Source organism: Rana temporaria, chromosome 3 (assembly GCF_905171775.1).
Source record: "Rana temporaria chromosome 3, aRanTem1.1, whole genome shotgun sequence".
NCBI classification, from domain to species: domain Eukaryota; kingdom Metazoa; phylum Chordata; class Amphibia; order Anura; family Ranidae; genus Rana; species Rana temporaria.
In genome coordinates, this window is record NC_053491.1 from 171,892,444 (window position 1) to 171,916,849 (window position 24,406).

At 43.7% G+C, this 24,406-nt stretch overlaps 1 protein-coding gene across 2 annotated transcripts in view; it reads left to right on the forward strand.

Moving 5' to 3' along the window:
- The window catches only part of DOCK4 (dedicator of cytokinesis 4), a 407,978-nt gene that overhangs the window by 93,580 nt on the left and 289,992 nt on the right, over window positions 1-24,406 (forward strand). For both annotated transcript variants that reach the window (XM_040343815.1, XM_040343816.1), the window contains exon 2: window positions 22,743-22,826. In XM_040343815.1, coding sequence (XP_040199749.1) covers window positions 22,743-22,826 — 84 coding nt within the window. The remainder of the gene's footprint in view (window positions 1-22,742; window positions 22,827-24,406) is intronic.

The following is a 24,406-nucleotide window of genomic DNA, read 5'->3' on the forward strand; positions in this document are numbered from 1 at the left end:
TCTTAACATTGGTGTACAATGTGATAGGGGTGGGGGGTACGTGTGGTCTCAAGATACTCAGTACAAGGCGCGGATGCTAAATTTTTACGAGTGGGGCTTGACATCCAATCAAGACCAGGTTTTTTATCCTCTGTTTGGGAAATTTCCAAAAGTCTCATTTAAAGCTCTCTAGAGAATGGAGTTTAGTATTTAGGAAGACTCGTAGATCGGTAGGAAAACCTCTTGGACCAGCCATAGATCTGATATATGGCTATGGGCATAGCTAAAAAGCACAAAAATAGAGGATGGTAGTACTAAAAATAGTTAGGTACACTGTACGAGGGCTAAACAGCCCAAATAAGCGGTTCCAGATGCTACAGGAAATGAATAGACAATCAGCTAATATAGTGTTTATACATTAGACCCATTTATAAATGACTAGCTTAAACTCAAAAAACTACCCTACATGGTATCATAGCTACTCTCCTAATAAAAGATCAAAGGGAATTGCGATTGGGTTTGACAAAAACACATGGTTTACATTAGATACTATGGAAATAGACCCGGAGGGAAAATATCTATTTGTCAGAGGCTCCTTATGCAACATGAAATATACATTAGTAAATGTCTATTGCCCAAATCTCCACCCGGCGGCATATCTGAAAAGAATTATGTCGAAACTAGAGGGTTTTAGAGAGGGAAAGGTTGTAATGGCAGGTGACTTTAACTTAGGATCCTAAAGGGGACGTACATGTACGCCCTTGTGCCCAGCCGTGCCATTTTGTCTACGTATTTCGTCGTGCGGCGGTCCTCAATCGGTTAATCACCCAGAGGAATTTTTTTTTCTGAACATATGTGGAGTTTCTTTTTAATTACTGATGGCCAACTCCATATCAATCTGTACAATGTTGAAGTTTTTGAAAACTTACTTTGAAGTTTCCCTCACATTTACTTCCTTGAATTCTGGGACACATATTCACGATGCCCATTCATTAGGGACTGCTGTGGCTCACATTTCTCAGAGCCTTTCTACTGAACAACAGAGGTGGTGAGAGGAGGGGCTTCAGGAGGCAGTCCGCACAAAGGTACCATGGGATATGTAGTCCTTAGAAATGGAAGGTAAGCAGCACAGGAAAAGCATGCAGGGACCATCCAGAAGGCATGTAAAGAGATGACCAGCAGACAGATGAAACTTACTATGTAAAAGCAAGCTTATATTGGATTGGCAGTAATAACTATTGTTTGTATTTCTATTACAATTCTGATGTAATTAAATAAATAAAAGTGAATGTTGTGACTATAGAACTCTTTTTTAAATGGTTTTAATTATGAGTTGTCCTCATAAATAATTAAACTCATTCATGGATTACTAGGAAATTGTGACAATCTGGACCTAATTTGCAAATTGGTTTCTAATAAATGAAATGTTGGGGTAGCTGACTTCTGACAAAAAACACATGTCTATTTGCTGTGCCTGTGGTTAGGCAGCCATCCGTTGGCTGTAAGTTCAGTTGTTTTTAGAATTCACAGTACTTTTACGTTAAACCAGTTATGACACTGTAAACTGTAGCAGGTGTAGATCCCTTCTCACATCATCGTGTTTGGTCACATTTTATTTTTTCCTAAAACCTCTCTTTATATGACTACTTTCTAAACCACTTTGAATCTCGATGTCATGATTTTCATGTTAAAGTGATACTAAAGCATATATATATATATATATTTTAAATAACACTGTGCAGCTAGTTTTGCACAGAGTGGCCCCGAACACTAACTTCTGGGGTCCCTCGGCAGCTTTCGTGGCTCTGCCCCACATTAGTTAACCCCCTAGCAGGAGCACTCTCCCGGGGAGTTACCTTGCGCGCGCTCCAGAGTCATTCATTCGGTGTCCATAGACGCCAAATGTATGACTCGGCCCCGCCCCCGGCGCCCGGGTCATTGGATTTGATTGACAGCAGCAGGAGCCAATGGCTGCGCTGTTATCAATCTATCCAATCAAGAGCTGAAAACCTGTGGAGAGAGGCAAAGTGCGTCACCGCCGAGCAATATCCACGGCTCGGGTAAGTAAAATGGGGGCGGGGGGGGGGGGCTGGGGGGCCAGTGACTGACAGAAGTTTTTTAAACCTTAATGCATAGGATGCATTAAGGCAGGGGTGTCAGTCAATTTCATTTTTGGTCGCATTAGCATTATGATGGCACTCAAAAGGGCCGATTGTATCTGTAAGATTGGATGTTCAGTGTATCCCCTCCCCTTACATTAGATTCCAAGAGCCACCCCACCATCAGAAGTTGAGTCCCCCACCCTCCCTTACATCACAGTGCACCCTACTTACCTTATGCTGTTGCTGGGAAGAAGTTGGATGCATTGCTTGAAAGCAGAAAGTAGGGGTCTGGAGGAGGACCAGAGGAGGGCTGCAGTTGCAGAGTTGCGGGGAAAAAAAGGCGAAAAAAAGCGGCGCCCTCTAAGCGTAGTATAAAATTTATTAGAGAAACACAAAGTAGACAACAATTCTTATGAGGGAATACTCACAAGACTGCAGGGAGTACAGGCCTACGGCGTCCCTGCATTCCCCTGCCACACCAGCGCTGGATTACCACCCGGGGATCCCCAGATACGCCGCACCTGGCTTCAGCCCGCGGATCGCCCACTATGCTGACTGCCTGAGCATAAGTCCATCTGGCAAGATCTACACAGCGGAACTCATGTACCCCTGAAGCAAGCCACGGATGACACTCTTATTCCCTTTGCCTGTACCCCCTGCAGTCTTGTGAGTATTCCCTCATAAGAATTGTTGTCTACTTTGTGTTTCTCTAATAAATGTTATACTACGCTTAGAGGCCGCCACTTTTTTTCCCTTTACTTTGTTTCAGAAATTGCTTCTTCTTGGCAGCTGGCAGCCCTCTCAACAAAAGTATATAGTACATATACGCATTTTTATGCTTTACCGTTCCATGAACTTCCTATGGACTGAACTTATATCATTCCCCTTTTTTAAGATAGCTGTAACTGACTCTTCCCCCTCCCTGCCCCCCACATCCATCCCACAGCTATCTTACGATTTTTTTATGCGTGTATTTTAATCTTTACATCCCATTTGGTGAGCGCTTGATTCCGTTGTTTGTCTGAGTTGCAGAGTTGCGAGGGCCACATGAAATGGCCTTGAGGGTCGGATTCGGCCCGCGGGCCTTGTGTTTGACACTTGTCCATTAAGGTGAAAAAACATGAGGATTTGCAACCCCTTTAAGAGTTTTAATACCATTTTATTAGCTAGTAAAAATAGTAAGCTTCTTGCTAAAAATGAGGCTGCACTTGACTGGTGAAGAAGCCTATGTTACACTATTGTAAGAAAAATTGTGGATCTGTGACATGAAAAGCATCTGTTTCTGTGTGGTTGGTCATTTCAATATCAAGGGAAAAAAAAGAAAATATATTATATATATATCTGCACGTTCCCCCGCAAGTGCAGAAAATATCTATTGATCTGCCAGAAATGCCCTCTGTTCTTAACGACTTCAGCCCCGTAAGATTTGGCTGCTCAATGACCAGGCCTCCCTTTTTTCCACAAATGGAGCTTTCTTTTGGTGGTATTTGATCACCCAGTTTTATTTACGGGTGCCTTGACGTGTATATGGAGCCAAAACCATGGTGGCGTTTTTCCTTTTTATAGTTTGATCTAGAGACGATTAACACACCCTGCAGTTTTCAATAGCAGAAATCTGAGTTTCTATCTTTTGGAATGACAGGTATATACAAATTACTGCAGCCTGCTGCAGATGTTCATGACTGTAAGCACAGCCAGTGATTTTTACCTGCAATGATCATAGCTGGACACATTTTGTTGCAGTCTGTTTGTATTTGCTGTACTCTGTTTGTGATCACAAAAATTGTTTATTTTTTTCTTTGTTAGGGCTCTTTCACACTAGCGGACCGTTCGTCCGCTCATTACAAGTCCGTTAACGGACTTGTAATGAATCCCTATGGGATCGCGTCCGTTAGCGGATGGAGCATCCGCTAGCGTCCGCGTCAGTCGGGATCCGCTTTTCCGAACGGAAGAAACCCTATTTTTCTTCCGTTCGGCGGGACGGACCGGATGCAGACGGACAGACGGTCTGTCTGCATCCGGTCCCCCATAGGGGACAGCGGAGCAGAGACAGGGCGGTCCCTGCACTGTGTGCGGGGACCGCCCTATCCGCCGACAGCTCAGCGGGAATCCCCGCTGAGCTTTGGCGGACACACGGAGCGGACCCAGAAACGGTCCGCTACGTGTGAAAGAGCCCTTATATGGTATAAAGATTAAAGGGTTTTTTCTAAATAGGTTCCTTTAAGCTAGTGCATTGTTGGTTCACTTACCTTTTCCTTAAATTTCCCTTCTAAATGTTTTTTTTTCTTTGTCTAAATTTATCACTTCCTGTTCCTCCTCATTAAGCTGTTCTGGCTGACTAACCCCCAGTCAGATGATGGAGGCAAGCTTACTGAGGAGAAACAGGAAGTGAGAAATTCAGACAAAGAAAAACATTTTTTAGAAGGGAAATCGAAGGATGAACCAACAATGCACTAGCTTAACCACTTGCTTACTGGGCACATATACCCCCTTTCTGCCCAGGTGAAATTTCAGCTTCAGGCACTGCGACGCTTTAACTGACAATTGCGCAGTCATGCAACGTGTCTCCCAAACAAAATTGACGTCCTTTTTTCCCCACAAATAGAGCTTTCTTTTGGTGGCATTTGATCACCTCTGTGGTTTTTCTTTTTTGCGCTGTAAACAAAACAAGAGCGACAATTTTGAAAAAAAATTCAATATTTTTTACTTGTTGCTATAATAAATATCCCAATTAAAAAAAAAAAAAAAAACAATTTCTCAGTCTAGGCCGATACGTATTCTTGGACATATTTTTGGTAAAAAAAAAAAAAAAAAATCGCAATAAGCGACTGGTTTGCGCAAAAGTTAGAGCTCCTTTTTTTTTTTTTTACTAGTAATGGCGGCGATCTGCAAATTGTATTGGGACTGCGACATTATGGTGGACACTTTTGACACATTTTTTTGCACCATTCACATTTATACTGCGATCAGTGCTATAAATATGCACTTATTACTGTATAAATGTGACTGGCAGGGAAGGGGTTAACACTAGGGGGCGAGGAAGGGGTTAAATGTGTACCCTGCATAGTGTTTCTAACTGTGGGGGCAGGGGACTGACTGGGGGAGGTGACCGATCTGTGTCCCTATGTACAAGGGACACAGCGTCGGTCTCCTTTCTCCCTGACAGGACGTGGATCTGTGTGTTTACACACACAGATCCACATCCTTGTCTGTGTACCTGCCGATCGCGGGTGACTGGCGGACATCGCGGCCGCCAGGCACGCGCATCGGCATCTCAGTGATGCTGCGGGCACGCGCGCGCCTCCCAGTGGCTGGAGGCCGTATATAGACGGCCTCCCGGCAATTGGGATCCACACTGCGGCCGTAGAACGTCATAGCAAGTGGTTAAAGGAACCTATTTAGAAAATAAAAAACAAACCTTTACAACCCCTTTAATAATAATGTGAACCATACATTCATTCATTCATTCATTCATGCCAACCACTCAGAAGTCAGCTTGCCAAACGTTGATCCATTTGCTTTTATTGGTTGATGTGGATTGCTTTTCCCATTTTGACTACTGGAACTGTTGGCATATATATATACACACAGATATGCACTGTATTGTACATTCTCGGTCAATACGTTAATCAAGATATTTATGAACTGGTGTGGTGTACTGTTGCATTATATATAGTTCATTGAAGGTCCATGTGTCATCTCGTCTTTATGACTATGACGTTGGCATTTGCTCTGCTATTTCAAGTCCTAGAACATACCAAAAACATTGAACCTTTGTTTGATCCTCTAGTAAGACCGAGATGACAAAGATTTTTCCCATTCTGTGAAAGAATACCCTCCATATATCCTAACTACTTGTTGTTATGTTTTTTGTGTGTGTGTGTAGCTTTTCATTTAGCTTTTTTATAATGTACAGTAAGAAATTGTAGCAAATTTTGATCGCATACCAGCAACTTCAGTGCATTGTTGATCAACAGTTCCCACATAAAAATGTAAATTTTATTGTAGCCAAAAGAATATTCTTCTGGATCCATTAATGTTGTTAGTCTGTATCCAAAGTTGTTGATTTACTAAAGGCTGTACACTTTGCAAGGGAATTTCCCCTTAGCTTAGTGAATGAGATAAAGCTCTGCTGACTTTCATCATCCAATCATGTTCATGCTAACAGCAAGAGGAGAAAGGAGGAAAGCTGTTAACCGTCTTCTGTTACAGGCACATCGATCCCACACAGTTCTCATTGGTGCTACTAATCAGTGCCACCTCATCAGTGCCCATTAGTGACTATTAGAGCCCATTAGTGCCAGCTATCAGTGCCTATCAGTGCAGCCTCATAAGTGAAGGAGAAAAAATACCTGTTTGCAAAATTTGATATCAAACTATGAAAAATTGTGCTTTTTGTTTTTTAAACATTTTTGGTATTTTTTTTGTTTCTTTAGCAAAAAATAAAATCACCAGTGGTGATTAAATACCACCAAAATAAAGCTCTATGGCCCAGATTCACATACATTGGCGCATATTTATGCCGGCGTAGCGTATCTAATATACGCCGAACCAGCGCAGAGAGGCAAGCACCGAATTCACAAAGTACTTGCCTCCCAAACTGCGCTGGGTTCCCTCGGTGTAAGCCGTCGTAAGTGGAAGTGGGCGTGAGCCATGCTAATGGGGCATGACCCCATGTAAATGATGGGCCGAGCACCATAAAGATACGAATAACGAACGACGCATGCGCCGTCCCGTGGATGTATCCCAGTGCGCATGCTCAGAGTCACGTCGAAACTACTCCCAAAGATATGACGGATAACTGCCTGCGACGTAAACGTAACCTACGCCCAGCCCTATTCACGTACTACGTAAACGACGTAAAATTTGACGGCTGTGTTCCCTGGTCCATACGTTTGCATGAGTTGCGCCTCATATATGGGGAATAACTTTACGTCGGGCGTACAACTTACGTAAACTGCGTATATTATGCACCGGTCGCAAGTACGTTCGTGAATGGACGTATCTCCCTCATTTACATATTCGAATCGTAAATCAATGGGAGCGCCCTTTGCGGCCAGCGTAAATATGCGCCCACGATACGACGGCGTAGGAAACTTAAGTCGGTCGGATGAAGCCTATTTTCAGGCGTATCTTGGTTTCAGAGTCCGGCGCATAGATACACTTTTGCGGCGTATATCGAGATACGTCGGCGTAAGTGCTTTGTGAATCCGGGCCTATGCGTGTGGAAAAAATATATAATTTTTTTTGGGGTACAAGTGTGCAGTGGTCATTCAAAATGCCACATAGCTTAAAATTGGGCAGGAAGGGGGTATAAGTGTCTAGTAAGCAAGTGGTTAAATTGGTTCTAAAGGCTGAAGATTTCTTACCTTCATGGATTCTATTAACTTGTGTGCAGCATCCCCCCCCCCAATACTTACCTGAGCTCCCTCTCAATCCAGCGATGTATATGAGAGCATCTGCTCTCCGGTGACTTTCCCTCCTCATTGACTGAAACGGCAGCAGGAGCCATTGTCCATCACAGCCAGTGAGCCAATGAGGGTAGAGGGGTAGGAGGGCAGAGCTGCGGCTCCGTGTCTGAATAGACACTCAAAGCAGCGGCTTGGGAGTGTGCATGTTTGGGTGCACCAATTGCAAGCTGCTTGTTATGGGGGGAGGGGCCAGGAGATCCGGTGGGGGACCCGAGAAGAGGAGTATCCGGGCTGCTCTGTGCAAAACCACTGCAGAGAGCAGGCAAGTATAACATGTTTGTTAATTTTTTGTTTTAGAATTTTTGCCTTTAATATCACTTTAATCAAAGCCGACAAAGTTGTTTACTGGAAGGGGTGCAGGGGTCCTGGCAAACGGTCACACATGCCCTGTTTTCAAACGATGACCTTTACACATTCCCAAAGTTACTTTTTTTTTAACATTATTGAAATGTCTCGGAATGACACTTCATTCAACTCTGTGCATCAGCATGCTGCGCTGACAGCGGTTTGTTAAATTGTACTGCGTAAAAATGCAGACGCGCATGTTTAGGCAGAGCATACCACTGCACATGTATTCTATGAGCAGGGCATATAGAAAACAGTATTGCTCTTTGTGCCCTGGTATTGAGCCCAATTGATCTATGTCAATCACTTTCGTTTAACTGACGTAGTGTGAATGAGCATTAAGAGATCCCTCAATCCCGTGAGGACAGTGCTATCTCTTCCAAGCAACGATGATGTCTGGTCATGCCCAGGCAAGTTAGATGCCAGCCCAATCATTTTATTGCATACCTCAAATTCTTGTGGGATTATGAATGTATGGATGTAATAACGTCATTCAAAGCCCCTCAGTGGCATGTCAAACATGCCAGAAATGAGAGATCATGATGAATGCGTAGTACAAGGAACCTCTTACACAAGACTCAATATACAGCAATGTTTTTGTGAGAGGATAAATGTTCAAATGGCAAGCATCAATATTTAACCGGTTAAGACCCGGACCAATATGCAGGATAAGGACCTTGCCCCTTTTTGCGATTCGGCACTACGTCAATTTAACTGACAATTGCGCGGTCGTGCGACGTGGCTCCCAAAAAAAATGAAACAAAATGACTGCGACATTATGGCGGACACATCGGACACTTTTGACACATTTTTGGGACCATTGTCATTTTCACAGTGAAAAGTGCTATAAAAATGCACTGATTACTGTGAAAATGACAATGGCAGTGAAGGGGTTAACCACTAGGGGCGCTATAGGGGTTAAGTGTGACCTCGTCTAAAAACACCATTGCAAAAAACGTTGAAATCTCACTGCAAAGCTCACTGCAAAGCTACTGGTGTTTTTATAACGTTATTATAATATCCAGTGTCCATAAACGTGCATGGGACAAACCTAGATATAAAGTTAGCTAGAAAACAAAACAAAAAAAGGAAAAAAAATACAGTTTTTCTGCCGTCACTTTCCTATGTTTATACATAGTGTATTTTTTTATACATTCTCAGTTTTCGTAACTTTCGATAAACGTTGAATACATCATATGCGCATTTGACAGGCTGGAAGTATATCACGACTGCTTGGCCTAGAAGAAGGGAGTGGATCTCCTAAAAGCTTGTATCACATACAGTACTCAGCTGTGTCTATCATAGTCCAGTACAACAAAAACAAAAAAATTCTGTCCAGTTTACTACGAAGAGATAAGGATAATTTTGGCTAACATATGTGCTTTAGCCACTACAAGGATTTTAGGAAGGCACAGGAATGCCATACGTCACATTGACATAAACAGTTGATAAAACAGCGCTGCCAGTTTGATCAAATGTCACAGCTTACCATGCTTCTTAAATGTTTCAGATACTTGTGGCTGCTTTTTGTTATTAGGGAATTGTGCAGTGTTGGTGCAGGGTTTATATCTACTATTTGAAACCATACCCAAGTCTTCACTAGTAGTTGATTGTCAAATGTTGCAGTCAGCTTTTTGTCTCAGTAGGCCTGATGATGTGAGCTTTGTTTTTCTTTTTACTGTGGGCATTGAAGGCAATATATATAGTTTATTTTATGTTTCATTTTATTATGCTTTATAAAAATATATATACAAAGTATTTTCTTTGAACCCTTTTGCTGCCAGAGGCTCTTTCTGCATATGTTTAAAAAATGTTAGGACGGAAAGCGATTGTATAGTTACTTTCTTAAATAACAAATGTGTCTACTTAACCGCTTTGCCGACCAGCTCACGAACATTTACGTCAGCAGAATGGCACGGCTGCGCAAAGCATCGTATATATGCGTTGCTTTGAATTTCGCGCCAAGCTGGCGCACACGCCACCCTGACGCAAGCTCCGTGACTGTGCTCGCGGGACCCGCTAACTTGATGTCCCGCGATCGTGTCACGGAGCTACAGAATGAGGGGGGGTGTCTGTGTAAACAAGGTATCTCCCTGTTCTACCTTGTGACAGGGCAGTAATCTTCTGCTTCCTGTCATCAGGAGCAGTGATCAGTGTCGTGTCACATGTAGCCCATCCCCCACATAGTTAGAATTACTCACTAGGACACACTTAATCCCTTCCTCGTCCCCTACTGGTCAACCCCTTCCTTGCCACTGTCATTTACACAGTAATCAGTGCATTTTTATAGCACTGATCTCTGTATATATGACCATGGTCCCAAAATAGCATCAAAAGTGTCTGATGTGTCCGTCATATTGTCACAGTCACAATAAAAATCGCAGATTGCCGCCATTACTAATAAAAATAAAAAATGCCATAAAACTATCCCCTATTTTGTAGATGCTATAACTTTTGCGCAAACCAATCGATAAACGCTTATTGCGATTTTCTACATATTTATGGTAAAAAAAAAATATATATATGTATCGGCCTAAACTGAGGACATTTTTTATATATATATATATATATATATATATATATATATATATATATATATATATATATATATATATATATATATATATATATATATATATATATTATAAAAAAAAAAAATTTTGGGGATATTTACTATAGCAAAAAGTTAAAAATATTGCTTTTTTTTTTTTTAAATCGCTTTATTTTTGTTTATAGCGCAAAAAAATAAAAACCAGAGGTGATCAAATACCACCAAAAGTAAGCTCTATTTGTGGGAAAAACATAATGTCGATTTTGTTTGGGAGACACGTTGAACAACCACGCAATTGTCAGGTAAAGCCATGCAGTGCTAAATCGCAAAAAGTGGGCGGGTCATTTGGCAGCCAAATCCTCCGGTGCTAAAGTGGTTAACTGCTCTGTGCAATGGCTTTGCACAGAGCAGCCCTTATCCTCCTCTTCTGGAAATCCCCACTGGCACTCTGGACTTCTCTTCCCCGTGTTCCACCATAGGAAGCCGCATCCTATGGTGGCACACCTGTGGGCATGCTCCTGAGCGACACTCTGTGTGTCCCTTGACTCTCACAGTGTGGCTAGCCCTGCCCCCTGCTCCTTCATTACAGGATTTGATTGACAGCACCAGGAGTCAACGGCTACCGCTGCGCTCACTGAGTCAAGTGAGAAGAGAGAGGGAGCACCACCGCTTCTCTTGGGCACAGTGCTGAATTGAGAACAGGCTCATGTATGTATTTGGGAGGAAGTTGACAATAAAAGCTTTTTTACCTTAAAGCAGAAAATGTATTAAAAAGGTAGTAAGCGGCCTTTTAACAAAAAGTATCCCCTGCAAGGTTATGCTAAAATGTGCTAGTGCATTGCATACTTGCACATTATGAAATACTTTCCTTTAGAATGAAACTCTCCAGCGGTACGCTGTCACCGCTGACGGGGCTTCCATCTGCCCCTGGTCTTTCTTCCAGGTTCACTCGCTGCATCCAGTGTGAATATCTCCCAGACACTGCAAGTTTAGGAGATATTCACTATACCTACAGGTACATTTATTTATTTGCACTCCCTAACCACTTTATTAGGTACACCTTGATAGTACCGGTTGGGCCCCCTTTGGCCTTCAGTACTGCCTTAATTTTTTGTGGCATAGATTCACCAAGGTGTTGGAAATATTCCTCAGATTTTGGTCCATATTGACATCATTCAGTTGCTGCAGATTTGTTGGCTGCACATCTGTGATGAAAATCTCCCATTTTATCACATCCCAAAGGTGCTCTATTGGATTGAGATCTGGTGACACTGGAGGCCATTGGAGGAGAGTGAACTCATTGTCATGTTTGAGCTTTGTGACATGGTGCATTATCCTGCTGGAAGAAGCCATCAGAAGATGGGCACACTATAGTCATAAAAGGATGGACATGGTCAGCCATAATACTCAGGTAGGCGGTGCGTTTAAACGATGCTCAATTGGTACTAAGGGGCCAAAATTGTGCCAAAAAAATATCCCCACACCATTGCACCACCACAAACCTGAACCGTTGATACAAGGCAGGATGGTTCCATGCTTTCATGTTTATGACAAATTCATACCCTACCATCTGAATGTCGCAGCTAAAACAGAGACTCATCAGACCAGACAACATTTTTTGGTATCTTCTATTGTCCAATTTTAGTGAGCCTGTGCTAATTGTAGCCTAAGTTTCCTGTTGTTGGCTGACGGGAGTGGCACCCGGTGTGGTCTTTTGCTGCTGTAGCCCACCCGCTTCAAGGTTTGATGTGTTGTGCGTTCAGAGAGGGTATTCTCTGCATACCTTGGTTGTAACGAGTAGTTATTTGAGTTACTGTTGCCTTCATATCATCTTTATGACCACTGACAGGTAAAGTGAATAACACTAATTAGCTCATAAAATATCACCTGAAAGGCGATGAGTTTATTAGGCAGCAAGTAAACATACTGTCCCTAATGTTGTCCCTAAAGGCTAAAAAATGGGAAAAGCAGTTTGTTGTGTATGGGGCTGTGTAGCTGTGGATCCATCAAGGTGCCCATGTTGACCTGCATCCACAGGCAAAAGTGCTTACAATGGGCAAGTGAGCATCAGAACTGGACTACAGAGCAATGGAAGAAGGTGGCCTGGTCTGATGTGTTTTTTTTTTTTCATCATGTGGCTGGCCAGGTGACTGTTTGTCGCTTACCTGGTGAAAATTTGACACCAGGATGTGGTATTGGAAGAAGGCAAGCCGTGGAGGCAGTGTGATGCTTTGGGCAGTGTTCTGCTGGTCAACCTTGGGTCCTGCCATTTATGGCAATGTTACTTTGATATGTACCACCTACCTAAACATTGTTGCTGACCAAGTGCACCCCTTTATGGAAATTGTATTCCCTAATGGCATTGGCCTCTTTTTCAGCAGGACAATACACCTACCACACTGCAATGGTTTGAAGAACACAAGGAGTTTGAGATGTTGGCTTAGGCCCCATACACACTATTAGATTTTCTGCAAATTAAAAACTAAAACCATATAATATGAGGTCAAACCTTAAATAGTTTTGGTAAATCTGAAGACAAAAATCTGCTGAAAATCGAATAGTGTGTATGGGGCCTTAGTCTCCAAATTCTCCATATATCAATCTAATCGAGCATCTTTGGGATGTGCTGAAAAAATAATTCTAATCATGTTCCCAGATTTAAATGTATCCAGATAGGCTACCAAATTAAAACCGGAATGAAAGCTGGTTATTTATTAAAAGAATTTAGATCAGTGCGTAGCCCTGTTGGAACCACTCTGCCTGGCATACTTTGAATAAAAAAATTGAAGGAGCTGGGGGGGAAAATTCTTGGTCGCATAGCATCTGCATCCAGTAAGATGCAAGCACTGTTCAGGTATTTTGGCACCTGGCTGTCAGACTATATTAGCTGCAGTGGGAATTCGCCCATCAGCGTTGTTTAGCATGCAATAATAAATCTGTTGGATTTCTTTTATTCAGCCCATAGTATATGGCTAGCTTAAAGGAGGAGTATAACTAAAACTCGTTTAGCTGTACTTCTCCTATGGATCACAGAAGTGCAATTCACGCCTGTGACCCGTTTTCAGCAGAGAGCGGTCTGAAGTCCGCTTTTTGCTGACATCACCGATGTCGGTCCAGGCACCGTGTCATGACAATGACGGAGTCTGGATCCGCCAGGTGCCTGGACTGACACCCGGCATAGCCTCTCAGCGAGCTACTGAGAGCCTGAGATGGCCGCTCCTACCTCCACAGCTCAGCGCTCCAGTGAACGAGTAGGGAGAAGAGCAGAAAGCTGTGGCTGACAGTCTACAGCTCTCTGCTCACGGAGCTGTAAAAACCATTCGATCGGTGATGTTCGATTGCTCGGTTCTCAGTGTAGAGGCGCCAGAGAACAGATGCAGCATCAGACCCATGCTGCATCGATCTAGGTAAGTATTAATAGGGGGAAAAATTCCTTTACTTCTTTTTTAAAGCAGGACTTCTCTCTCTTAAAGGGGTTGTAATGGTAAAAAAAAAAATTCACCTTAATGCTTCCTATGCATTAAGGTGAAAAAACATCCGACAGTAGCGCTCCCAGCCCCCGTTTTACTTACCTGACCCCTCGAAAGTCCCGCGCTCGCTCCCCATCATCCTCCTCAGTTCTTAGCCTGGCCGTTGATTGGCTACACTGGATGGATTGAAAGCAACGCAGCCATTGGCTGGCGCTGTTGTCAATCACATCCAATGACATGGCACGCCGGGGGGCGGGGCCGAGTGATGCAGTCGGCGGCTATGGCCACTGCTGTATCACGGGAGCATGCCCGCAAGAGCTTTCCACCATGCTCGCTCGCATGAAGGTGAAAAGCTCTTGTTGGGGGGGAGCCGAGACAGCCGCCGAGGGACCCCAGAAGGACCAGGTTTGGGAACACTCTGTGCAAAACAAGCTGCACAGTGGAGGCAAGTATAACATGTTTGTTATTTAAAAAAAATATATTTTTTATCTTTACTGATCCTTTAATTAGCATTGATTATTTCAAACCTTTTGCTGTTAGCATTAGTAAATAGGTAGGATAGTAGATCGTATTTACTTGTGTTCAACTTCTTTTTTAGATTTCTTCTGTTACTTTATATTACATTATATACACATTGTATACAGTATATACTGCCCTATAAAGCCAGTCATCTGTCAACCAGTCAACATGCCAGCTGCTTCTTGGCCTGTTATGTTTGAAAGATGTGTTAAACATGATGGAGTAATGAGTGGCATGACACCGCCCCTATCTCCTGGCTTGTTAACTAAATACAAAAAGTATTCGAACGTGTGCAGTAGAGCCATATGCTGCAACACGAACTCTGGATGCTCCACAATAGGGCCTGTGGCTATGCGCAATGATTAGGTCCTCCATACGGCATGCCAGATAGAGCATCACACTGCATGGGTAGCAGATGTTACTTTCACTGTTAAATAAAAGGCCTGCAGCAGGTATTGATTCCAGATGTTAAATGTCAACGTACTGGTTTCCAATTAATATTTAAAATCTCACGAGACTAAGTAATACAAAATCTAGAAAGCAGATTACCAAGGTGTGCACCAATTTCAAAAGATTTTAAACACAGAATCATATGTAATGATACAAATGAAATAGAGTACAATAGTAGAGAAAATAATAACATAATCAAAGGTGCAGTGCTTGCTATAATTTTCATACATGAAATATTAAAACATAGTAATTCATAAGTATTGTCTGATTACTAGTTTCTCAGCTGTTTGTTTTCTTCTGTTTTAGCCTTCATTCACACTTAAAGGAGAAGTACAGCCTAAGCACTTTTTGGCTGCACTTTTGTGGATCACAGGAGTGTAGTTGGTTCTGCTCTTCTGTGACCTGTTTTCAGCCAATAGTGGGCTGACATCACAATGCTGGTCCAGGCTGGGGTAAGACTTCGACCATATGGTCAGGATCCACCCAGGAGCCTGGACCAACACCTGGCTCAACCTCTCGGTGAGCAGTTGAGAGCCTGAGCCAACCGCTTTCTCCCCCTTTACATACCAGCGCTCTAGTAAGTGTGTGTGTGTGGGGGGGGGGGGGGATCAGTGTGCTCTGAGAACTGAGGGATAAGTGATCTTTGATCGCTCGGGTTCCTAGTCTGAGTCGGCGGGGGACCAATGCTTCATGGTCCTAGGTAAGTATGATTATTTTTTGCTGTTTTAGGAGTCATGTGCTGTACTAGGGATTCTTTGGGCCAGGATCAGTTATTTTTGGCCATATAGACTTTTTGTTCATGGGGACCACTGAAAATCATCTATCTTTGCGTGCATTTCAGTTTTCCCATAGAAGTCTTTAGGGCAATAAATGCCCAAATCTGCCTAAAAACAGCGAACAAGCACAAAAGCGAACACATACTGTATGTCAGTCGCTCACGCATATGTAAACAGTATTTGCTCCACACATAAGGAATTGATGCAAATGTTCAAGTGAGAGCAATGGGCCAGATTCACAAAAGAGATACGACGGCGTATCTCCTGATACGCCGTCGTATCTCTGAGATACGATTGTCGTATCTATGCGCCTGATTCATAGAATCAGGTTACGCATAGATAGCCCTAAGATCCGACAGGTGTAACTGTGTTACACCGTCGGATCTTAGGCTGCAATTCTAGGCCGGCCGCTAGGTGGCGATTCCATTGCGGTCGGCGTAGAATATGCAAATGACTAGTTACGCCGATTCACGAACGTCCGCTTTGCCCGTCGCTCTAAATTTACGTCATTTCCGTAGAGATATCTGTCGCGTAAAACTAAGCATGCCCTCTAGGTGGTGTAACCAATGTTAAGTTTGGCCGTCGTACTCGCGTTAAAATTTCACGTCGTTTGCGTAAGTCGTCCGTGAATGGCGCTGGATGCGTCATTTAGCGCAATGCACGTTGGGTAATTTTACGGACGGAGCATGCGCAGTACGTTCGCCGCGGGAACGCACCTAATTTAAATGGTGCCCGCCTAATTTGAATTAGGCGGGCTTGCGTCGAGCGGATTTACGCTACGCTGCCGCAAGTTTACAGGTAAGTGCTTTGTGAATCAGGCACTTACGCTGTAAACTTGCGGCGGTGTAACGTAAATGGGATACGTTACGCCGCCGCAGCGTAACAGATTTCTACGTGAATCTGCCCCAATAATTCTAGTGCTAGACCTTTTCCAATTCCATGAGAGTGTGCAATTTTAAAAGGTGACATTTCAGGTATTTATTTACTCGGCATAACCTCATCATTAACAAAAAAAAAAACGTCCTCAAAAATTGTGTTTGCAAAACCGCTGCACACCTATTGTGTAATATAAAAAATGCCAACAATCTGCATTTTATTCCCTAGGGTCGCTGCTAAAAAAAAGAAGAAGCATAATGTTTAGGGGTTATAAGTCATTTTCTAGCAAAAAATGTCAGAAAAAGCCTGGTCTTCAAATTGTTAAGGATGACTGAGAATGGCAGATCCGTTCTAGATTTTAACAAGAGATGGATAATCTGTCTATCCTTGTCACAATCACATTAATGGCAAATAGAGATTATTAAAGGGGTTGTAAAGGTACAATTTTTTATCCTAAATAGCTTCCTTCTGTCTGTAACGCCACACAGTAATGCGAGGCTTTCTCCCTGGTGTGGAGTGTCGTGCACGCCCCCTCCCTTGGACTACAGGAGAGTCAGGACGCCCACCAACACACAGCTCCTTTCTCTATCTGCAACGTAGAGAGCGTCCTGACTCTCCAGTAGTCCAAGGGAGGGGGCGAGCATGACACTCCACACCAGGAAGAAAGCCTCCCATTACTGTGTGTAGTTACAGACAGAAGAACAGGAAGTGAGGGTTTCTCAGAAGAAATAAGGACTTTTAAAAGCAAAATGGAAGGATGAGGTAAGTGAAGGAGGACTGCACTAAGGTAAAGGAAGACATTTAGGAAAAAAAATTGTACATTTACAACCCCTTTAAATAAGTACTGCAGATCTTCTAATTTTTGATATGCCTGACCATTTACCTTTAGATCTTTTTCGGATCTGCAGAGAATGTAATAATTTTGAAATTTGTTCTGATGTGTGTTTTTTTCTTTTTAAACAATTCACATACAAACAATTAAATGTGCTAACTCGTATATAAACGTCCGCCATATATTTCCTGTCATAGGCATCAGTTAGCATGTACAAAGGTACTTCCTGGAATGTGAAGTGTGTTTACTCCCCCCTGCCTTACATAAAGCAGTGCTTATTTCTTTAGGGAGATCCCAGAGCTTTCTGAGCACTGATATGAAGGGGGTGTTAATACTGACTTTCTGAATATCAGTGTTTGGATGGGATTTTCACTTTTTAAACAAATGACACTGTAGTTCTACATTTTACACAGAATTGTCGTTCTTTCAATTCTTTAGGGAAGTCTGGGTTAGTTCCGTTTTATAGCTTTGTTTTTGCAAAAAATTAACTTATACTACCTAGTGCTGCAAAGTTGTATCTTTTCAAGTGATATTTTCACTTAAAAGGCTGTTGTATGTATGCAGAGCTGCTGTTTGACATCATGGGGCCCGGTACAGCCTTGATGGAGCCTCTCCACCTCCAATAATATCAAATTATATTTTTCCTAAAATGCACAGCAGGTGGGTGGGGGCCAGGGCTGGACTGGGACAAAAATTTGGCCCTGGACTTCATCCAGACTGGCCCACTTTGACAGGTTTCTCCCACAGCGGCCCAACAACTCCTGCACCCCCCCCAGCCCCCCAAGCCCCCTCTCCCCCTTCACTAGCCGTTTTACTTTATTAGAGTAGAACGGCTGGTACTGGTTCTCTTATAGGCAGTACCAGTGGGGAAGCTAGACATTATTTCTCCCGGGGCAAAGAATCAGTTTGGTGCCCCCCCCTTATGGGACAAGATTAGGCAGAAGTGAGAAACTCCCAGGCCGCTGTCACTGAAACCGGCCCACTGAGCCATCGGCCCACCGGGAAACTCCCTGTAGTCCCAATGGCCAGTCCATCCCTGGTGGGGGCACATATACCAATCCCCCTGCAGTGCAGCCAGAGGGAGAAAAAGGAGGAGAAGCTGGGGCAGCCATAAGAGTCTGCAGTACAACCAACCCTCCTTCTCAGCGGGTGCCCGGTACAGGAAGGCCAGATGTACTGCCTTATCAGCGGCTCTGTATGTATACATGTGTGTGTCTATATGCGTGTGTGTGTATTTTTAGTATTGCTGTGTTCCAGGTACCCGGTTATCAGTGGCGTCTCCAGCTTTCATATTTAGGTGGGGCACATGGGGGGACAGGGAAAAAAGTAGGGGGGCCAACTATAAAATGCAATTATTTATATATATATATATATATATATATATATATATATATATATATATATATATATATATAATCTCCTGGGGCCCTTTACTACGATCCCACAACGGGCCCTTTTACATGTTCTGTTGTGAGCTCCCTTCCTACTATACTGGGGCCCCCCAGGGTGGCAGAAAACAAGAGATATATGTCACCAGCACACCAAGAAAATATAAGGGTCCAAAGCAGTGGGAGAACTTTCAGGGTTGCAAAGGTTGTCTTGCCACCGGGGCCTGGTGTTCTGCCACTGTGGGGTTCCCCAGCTGTCCTGTCCCTGCTATTGACAGCGCTGGTCTGGCGTCTGTCTCCTTGGCAGGGGCGGCAGTCTATTAGGACCTAGTGCTGGTGACATTATGGGTGCATGCAGGGGAAGGCTGGCACTATTGGTTATAGAGAGCTGAGCCCCCAGCTGGTCACCTAGGAGCAGTAATGCTGTATAACCTTCTCTGTTGACATGCTGATCGGGATGTGATCCAGGTAATGCTCCCAGTCAGATCTAATAAACACAATATTTATTAGCATCAAGAGTACAACCACATATATATATATATAATCAAACATATGTTCCGCAGCCGTGTGGGCTCTATGCCTGTAAAGTGTGGGCTTTGATCAATAACATCTCTGATATTTAACACTAGGATTTGACTAAGAGCATCACCTGGATTGCATCACGATCAGCATGTCAGAGAAGCGCCACTGCTGCTAAGCAACCTGCAGGGAGCTCAACTGTCTACAACCAATAGAGATGGGCTCGGGTGTGTTTGAAATCCCACATGCCCGATCCCGCCAGGAAGCCAACACTCCACAGTGCTAATCACAGGCAGTGAGACATTTCCTGATCTGTGCAGCTGCGGACCGGGAAATGTCTCACTGCCTGTGATTAGCGCCGTGCAGTGTGGGCTTCCTGGCGGGCTCTGGCATGTGGAATTTTGAACATGCCCAGCCCATCTCTAACAAATTGTGCTGGCCCTCCTGTACATCAGCCCCATAAAGTAACCAGCTCTGGGTTCCAATGTCCTGCCGCCGCTGCCATGGAGACAGAGACCAGCGCTGTGAATAGCCGGGACAGGACAGCAACTCTGGCTATTCCAGCACTGGTCCACACTGGGACGATTCCCCCATCCACCTATAATGTGTAGATGGGGAAATTGGATCATTTCTTTTTTTTTAATATTCAACCTAATAGTTGAATGAAAAAAAGTGATCAATGTATGGGCTGCCTAAGAGCTAAGACCAGCCATAGACAGTTTAAATCTCAGCTGGTTCAGCAGGAACTGGCTGATATTTGAACCATTAATGAGCAGATTCTCTTTTGATTATCACCAGTGGTTGCTGTATAGAATACAATTGCTGGGCATGAGGGATATTCCCGTCAGCACTGTTTGTGTTGATGGGGGAATCATGCAAGTTTCTTTCCTGCAATCTGTGGATGTAGGAAAAAATGTGCATTGTATATTACCTGCCTAACTGAAAGTGAAAGTGTAACAGAATGGCCTGTGACACCCAGAGACTTTTGAAGGATGGGGTTTACTCCTGTGCCAGCGTCACTATGCCCTTTTGGGCATAGGGTGACTGAGAAATGATAATTATAAATTACATGAGATGGGACATTACTGATAATTCATATATTGCAGGATATCTTGAAATATTACAAGTTGTTAAAGTCTGACTCCGACAGGTCAATAGAGTGTTTTCATTCAATGTGGGGACACATGCTTTTGAGGTGTTAATTGAGTCTGCTCCTAGACATTCCTTTGTGTGATGCTAATACTGTTTTGTGTCCATTGTGCTAATTAGGTCTGCTCCTAAGACCTGTTCATTGTGTATGCTAATGACACTGTTAAGATGTGGAATGTGACTTGTCAAGCTGTAGTAATTAACCCCTCTAAATGCGGAGCCAGACCGTCTGGGTAATAAGTAGTAATTAACTCATCGGAATGTTTTTATCTAAAAGAATGTGTATGAAGCCCCCCATTGTGTGATGTGTGGGTGGAGTGTGTCTTTGTCCCTGTGATTAACTGTAACATGCTTGTACTGTATATAACAAAGCTAAGTTACCATTAAAGGATTCATTCATTCATTTTGGAGCCAGTACCAGAGCTTGTTTTGTCTCGTTTATTCTGGGAAATGAAATGGGTCGTGTCTGATGTCTGTCGGACTGTCGGATAACCTGTCGTGGGGCGATGGATTGGAATATCGTAAACGGTGGTGACCGTTACAGAAAGTAAATTGTGAATGTCTTGAAAGAACAGGAGAGGGGGAAGGAGACAGATGGGGGAGAGAAGGGATAGAGATAATGCAGTTCAGTGATTACAGTGTACTGCAGTCTGCAGTGCACACACATACCCACGGTCCAGGCTAGAATCTCAGGCATCATTCACACACATGCTGCTGATTTTCATATTTCCTGAACACACATCCCCTCTCTTCAGATACAGCACACCGAGATAGTGTGGGCGGGACTGAAAGGAGAAGGAGGAGGAGCTTTATTCCTCCCTGCTCGTATCTGAGGAGAGTGGGGGGGGGGGGTGGCTAGACTCGCTGGGCTGTAAAAGAGTGTCATAGACTGACACTTGGCTCAGCTCGCAGTCACCACTCTCGGAATTTACAGGCTGGTTCTCCTGTCCTAAGGACGGGAGAAATCAGTCTGTTTTTTCAGTAACTGAGATGAAGGCTTGGGCCCCCCCCCCTCCCCCACAGTGCTCATGGAGTCCTTTCTGCAACTCTTCTGCTCTTCTCCGTGCCAATGAGGATGCAGGGGAAGGAGCAGATCGGGCGGCTGTGGTTGTGTGAACGCTCGCATTATGCAGTGTCAGCGAGCAGAGGGAGGGGGGAGGAATTCCCCGCAGAGCTGACTGGGGACGCTCTCCCTCTCAGGAGAGACTGTTACTCCAGCGGCGGCCCGAAAAAAAAAAAAAAAAAAAAAGCAAAAAAAAAAAAATAATTTTTTTTTTTTGGGGGGGGGGGGGGGGCACATGGTGGGGCACAGCATAATGTTGGGGGGGTCAGGGCCCCCTCTGGCCCCCCCTAGAGACGCCTCTGCCGGTTATCCCTATAAATTAGAAGATCTAAACAAAATCTACAGCATTAATAAGCATTCATAACCTGTACTAGTGCCTTTTCCTATCATTGGGTGTGCATAGCTACCATACATTGATTCACTGAGATGGAATAGACATGCATCCAATTATGTGAGAGTCAAGTGTGTTCTAGGGCAGCCAGTGCATGGCTGGTAAGTAGCCATCAAAGTACAATGTAAAGACTTTTCTGGTAAAGTTACAAATCATAGCAATAAGCTTCTCTCATTTTGGTGCCTCTTGGTCTTTTAAATATACGATTGGAAGTGTTATTCCAAAGAGCTGTTTAAACTGAACTTAAAGTCGAAAACTGACTTCATGCACATTGCCTGCAGCCACTAAATCCCCAACAATAGTACACAGGTCTAACAGATCAGTGATCCTACTGCTACTTCCACAACTAAACGACCATAAATATAAGCATCAGGTGACTGATGCCCATATCCATCAGACTTTAAGCCTGCTTTAGAGTTCCCCCTAATTATTGGGGGATCAAAGTCGGCGTCCCTGCTCATTGAAGTCTGTCTTCAAGTTGTGGGGCAAAGTCGGATCCACAGTCTTATGACCGTCTTGTTAAAATTGCGGCTGCGAATCGAGGCAAAATTGCGCAACTTTGAAGTCGCGTAAGTGTGAAAGGGGCCTAAAAGATTAATCCACCAAATGCTAATACAATGAATGTGATTAGGTGCTGGCAAATTCACCCTGGCAAGATTATTTTACCTTTTTGCTTTTTTTTTTTTTTTTACTGAGGTGTAGTAGGATAAATGTGTTGTAGGGCTGGATGAAATGGAAATTCCAGAGGATGTACTGAACTCTTAACACTGGTGGAAATCATTGGAATTTTTTTGGGCTATATTTTGTTTTATTTGAGAAATTATTGAAGAATAATAAATGTTTTTTTTTTTTTCTTTTTAGTGATTGCAAGCTTTCGAGGAACAAATCCACATGGTTTAACACTGGAGATTGGGGACACAGTTCAAATATTAGAAAAATATGACGGTAAGGTTCATTTATTTAATAATATAAAATAACTCAGATTGGAGGAGCGGCAGTTTCTGACAATTTTTTTTTAAGGTGTGGGTCTTGGGACCTTTTTATAGTTTTAGGCTCAAATAAGAAAAATGTGTTCTAGTTGGAGAGACCAAAGCTAAGGCAGACTGAACCTTGCAAGGTACCCTCCTAATGTTGATGGGTGGTTCAGCAGGCTGTGTCTGGATAAGAGTCTGGTTTGAACACCAGGGGAAATCCTACACCATTTACCTCCCATCCCCTTGTTTTAAAGGCACAGTATACAAAAAGAGGAAAAAATGGCATGGGTTTTTGCATAAAATTCAAACCAGGCATTCTGGGTGGCCTGAAAAAATAGTCTTTTCTGCATAGCATACTAGCTCATTATGAAGTACTTACCTGAGATCAAAGCCCCTGCAGCGGTGCTCGTTGCCCTCCTCCGTCGGCGGCATTTTTCCAGGACTTCCGCATATCGTGGCTCCGGGGCTGTGATTGGCCAGAGCCACGATTACATCACTCCCACGCGTCAGTGACGGCATGCTCGCCTTCACTAACGCTATGCCCAGTGCGCCTGCGCTGTTGTCTACGGCGCGCATACGAGGTAGACATCGGTGCAGTCTTTTCTGCAAATATCTCCTAAAACGTGGAGATTTAGGAGATATTTGTTGCACCTACAGGTAAGCCTTAATCTAGGCTTTCCTGTAGGTTACAGTGGTCTGTATAGCTCAGATTCTCAAAGGACTTACGACGGCGCTGCTTCATGTACGCCGTCGTAAGTCCTAATCTGGCCCGTCTTATCTATGCGACTGATTCTTAGAATCAGTTACGCATAGATATCAATTAGATCGGACAGGCGTAAGTCTCTTACGCCGTCGGATCTAAACTGCTAATTTTTTTTGCCCGCTAGGTGGCGCTTCCGTCGATTTCCGCATCGAGTATGCAAATTAGCTAGATACGCGAATTCCCGAACGTACGCGCGGCCGACGCAGTAAAGTTACGACGTTTACGTTGGGCTTTTCCCGGCGTAAAGTTGTCCCTGCTATATGAGGCGCAGCCAATGTTAAGTATGGCCGTTGTTCCCGCGGCAAAATTTTAAAAAGTTACGTCTTTTGCGTAAGTCGTCCGTGAATGGGGCTGGACGTCATTTATGTTCACGTCGAAACCAATGACGTCCTTGCGACGTCATTTGGAGCAATGCACACTGGGATATTTTACGGACGGCGCATGCGCAGTTCGTTTGGCGCGGGGACGCGCTTCATTTAAATGATACACGCCCCCTACCCGCCAAATTTGAATTCCGCCGGGTGATTTATGCTACGCCGCCGCAACTTTTACAGGCAAGTGCTTTGTGAATAAAGCACTTGCCTGAAAAACTTGCGGCGGCGTAACGTAAATCGGATACGTTATGCCGCCGCAGAGATACGCCCAATGTGCCTGAATCTGGCCCTATGTGTTTACAACCACTTTAATGTCTGAATACAGTTTTGAAGCTTTATCATTTGTTAGTAAAACTATACAGATCAATACAACTACTATCCAAGTAAATTACACCTTGTTTTTTAAGAATAAAC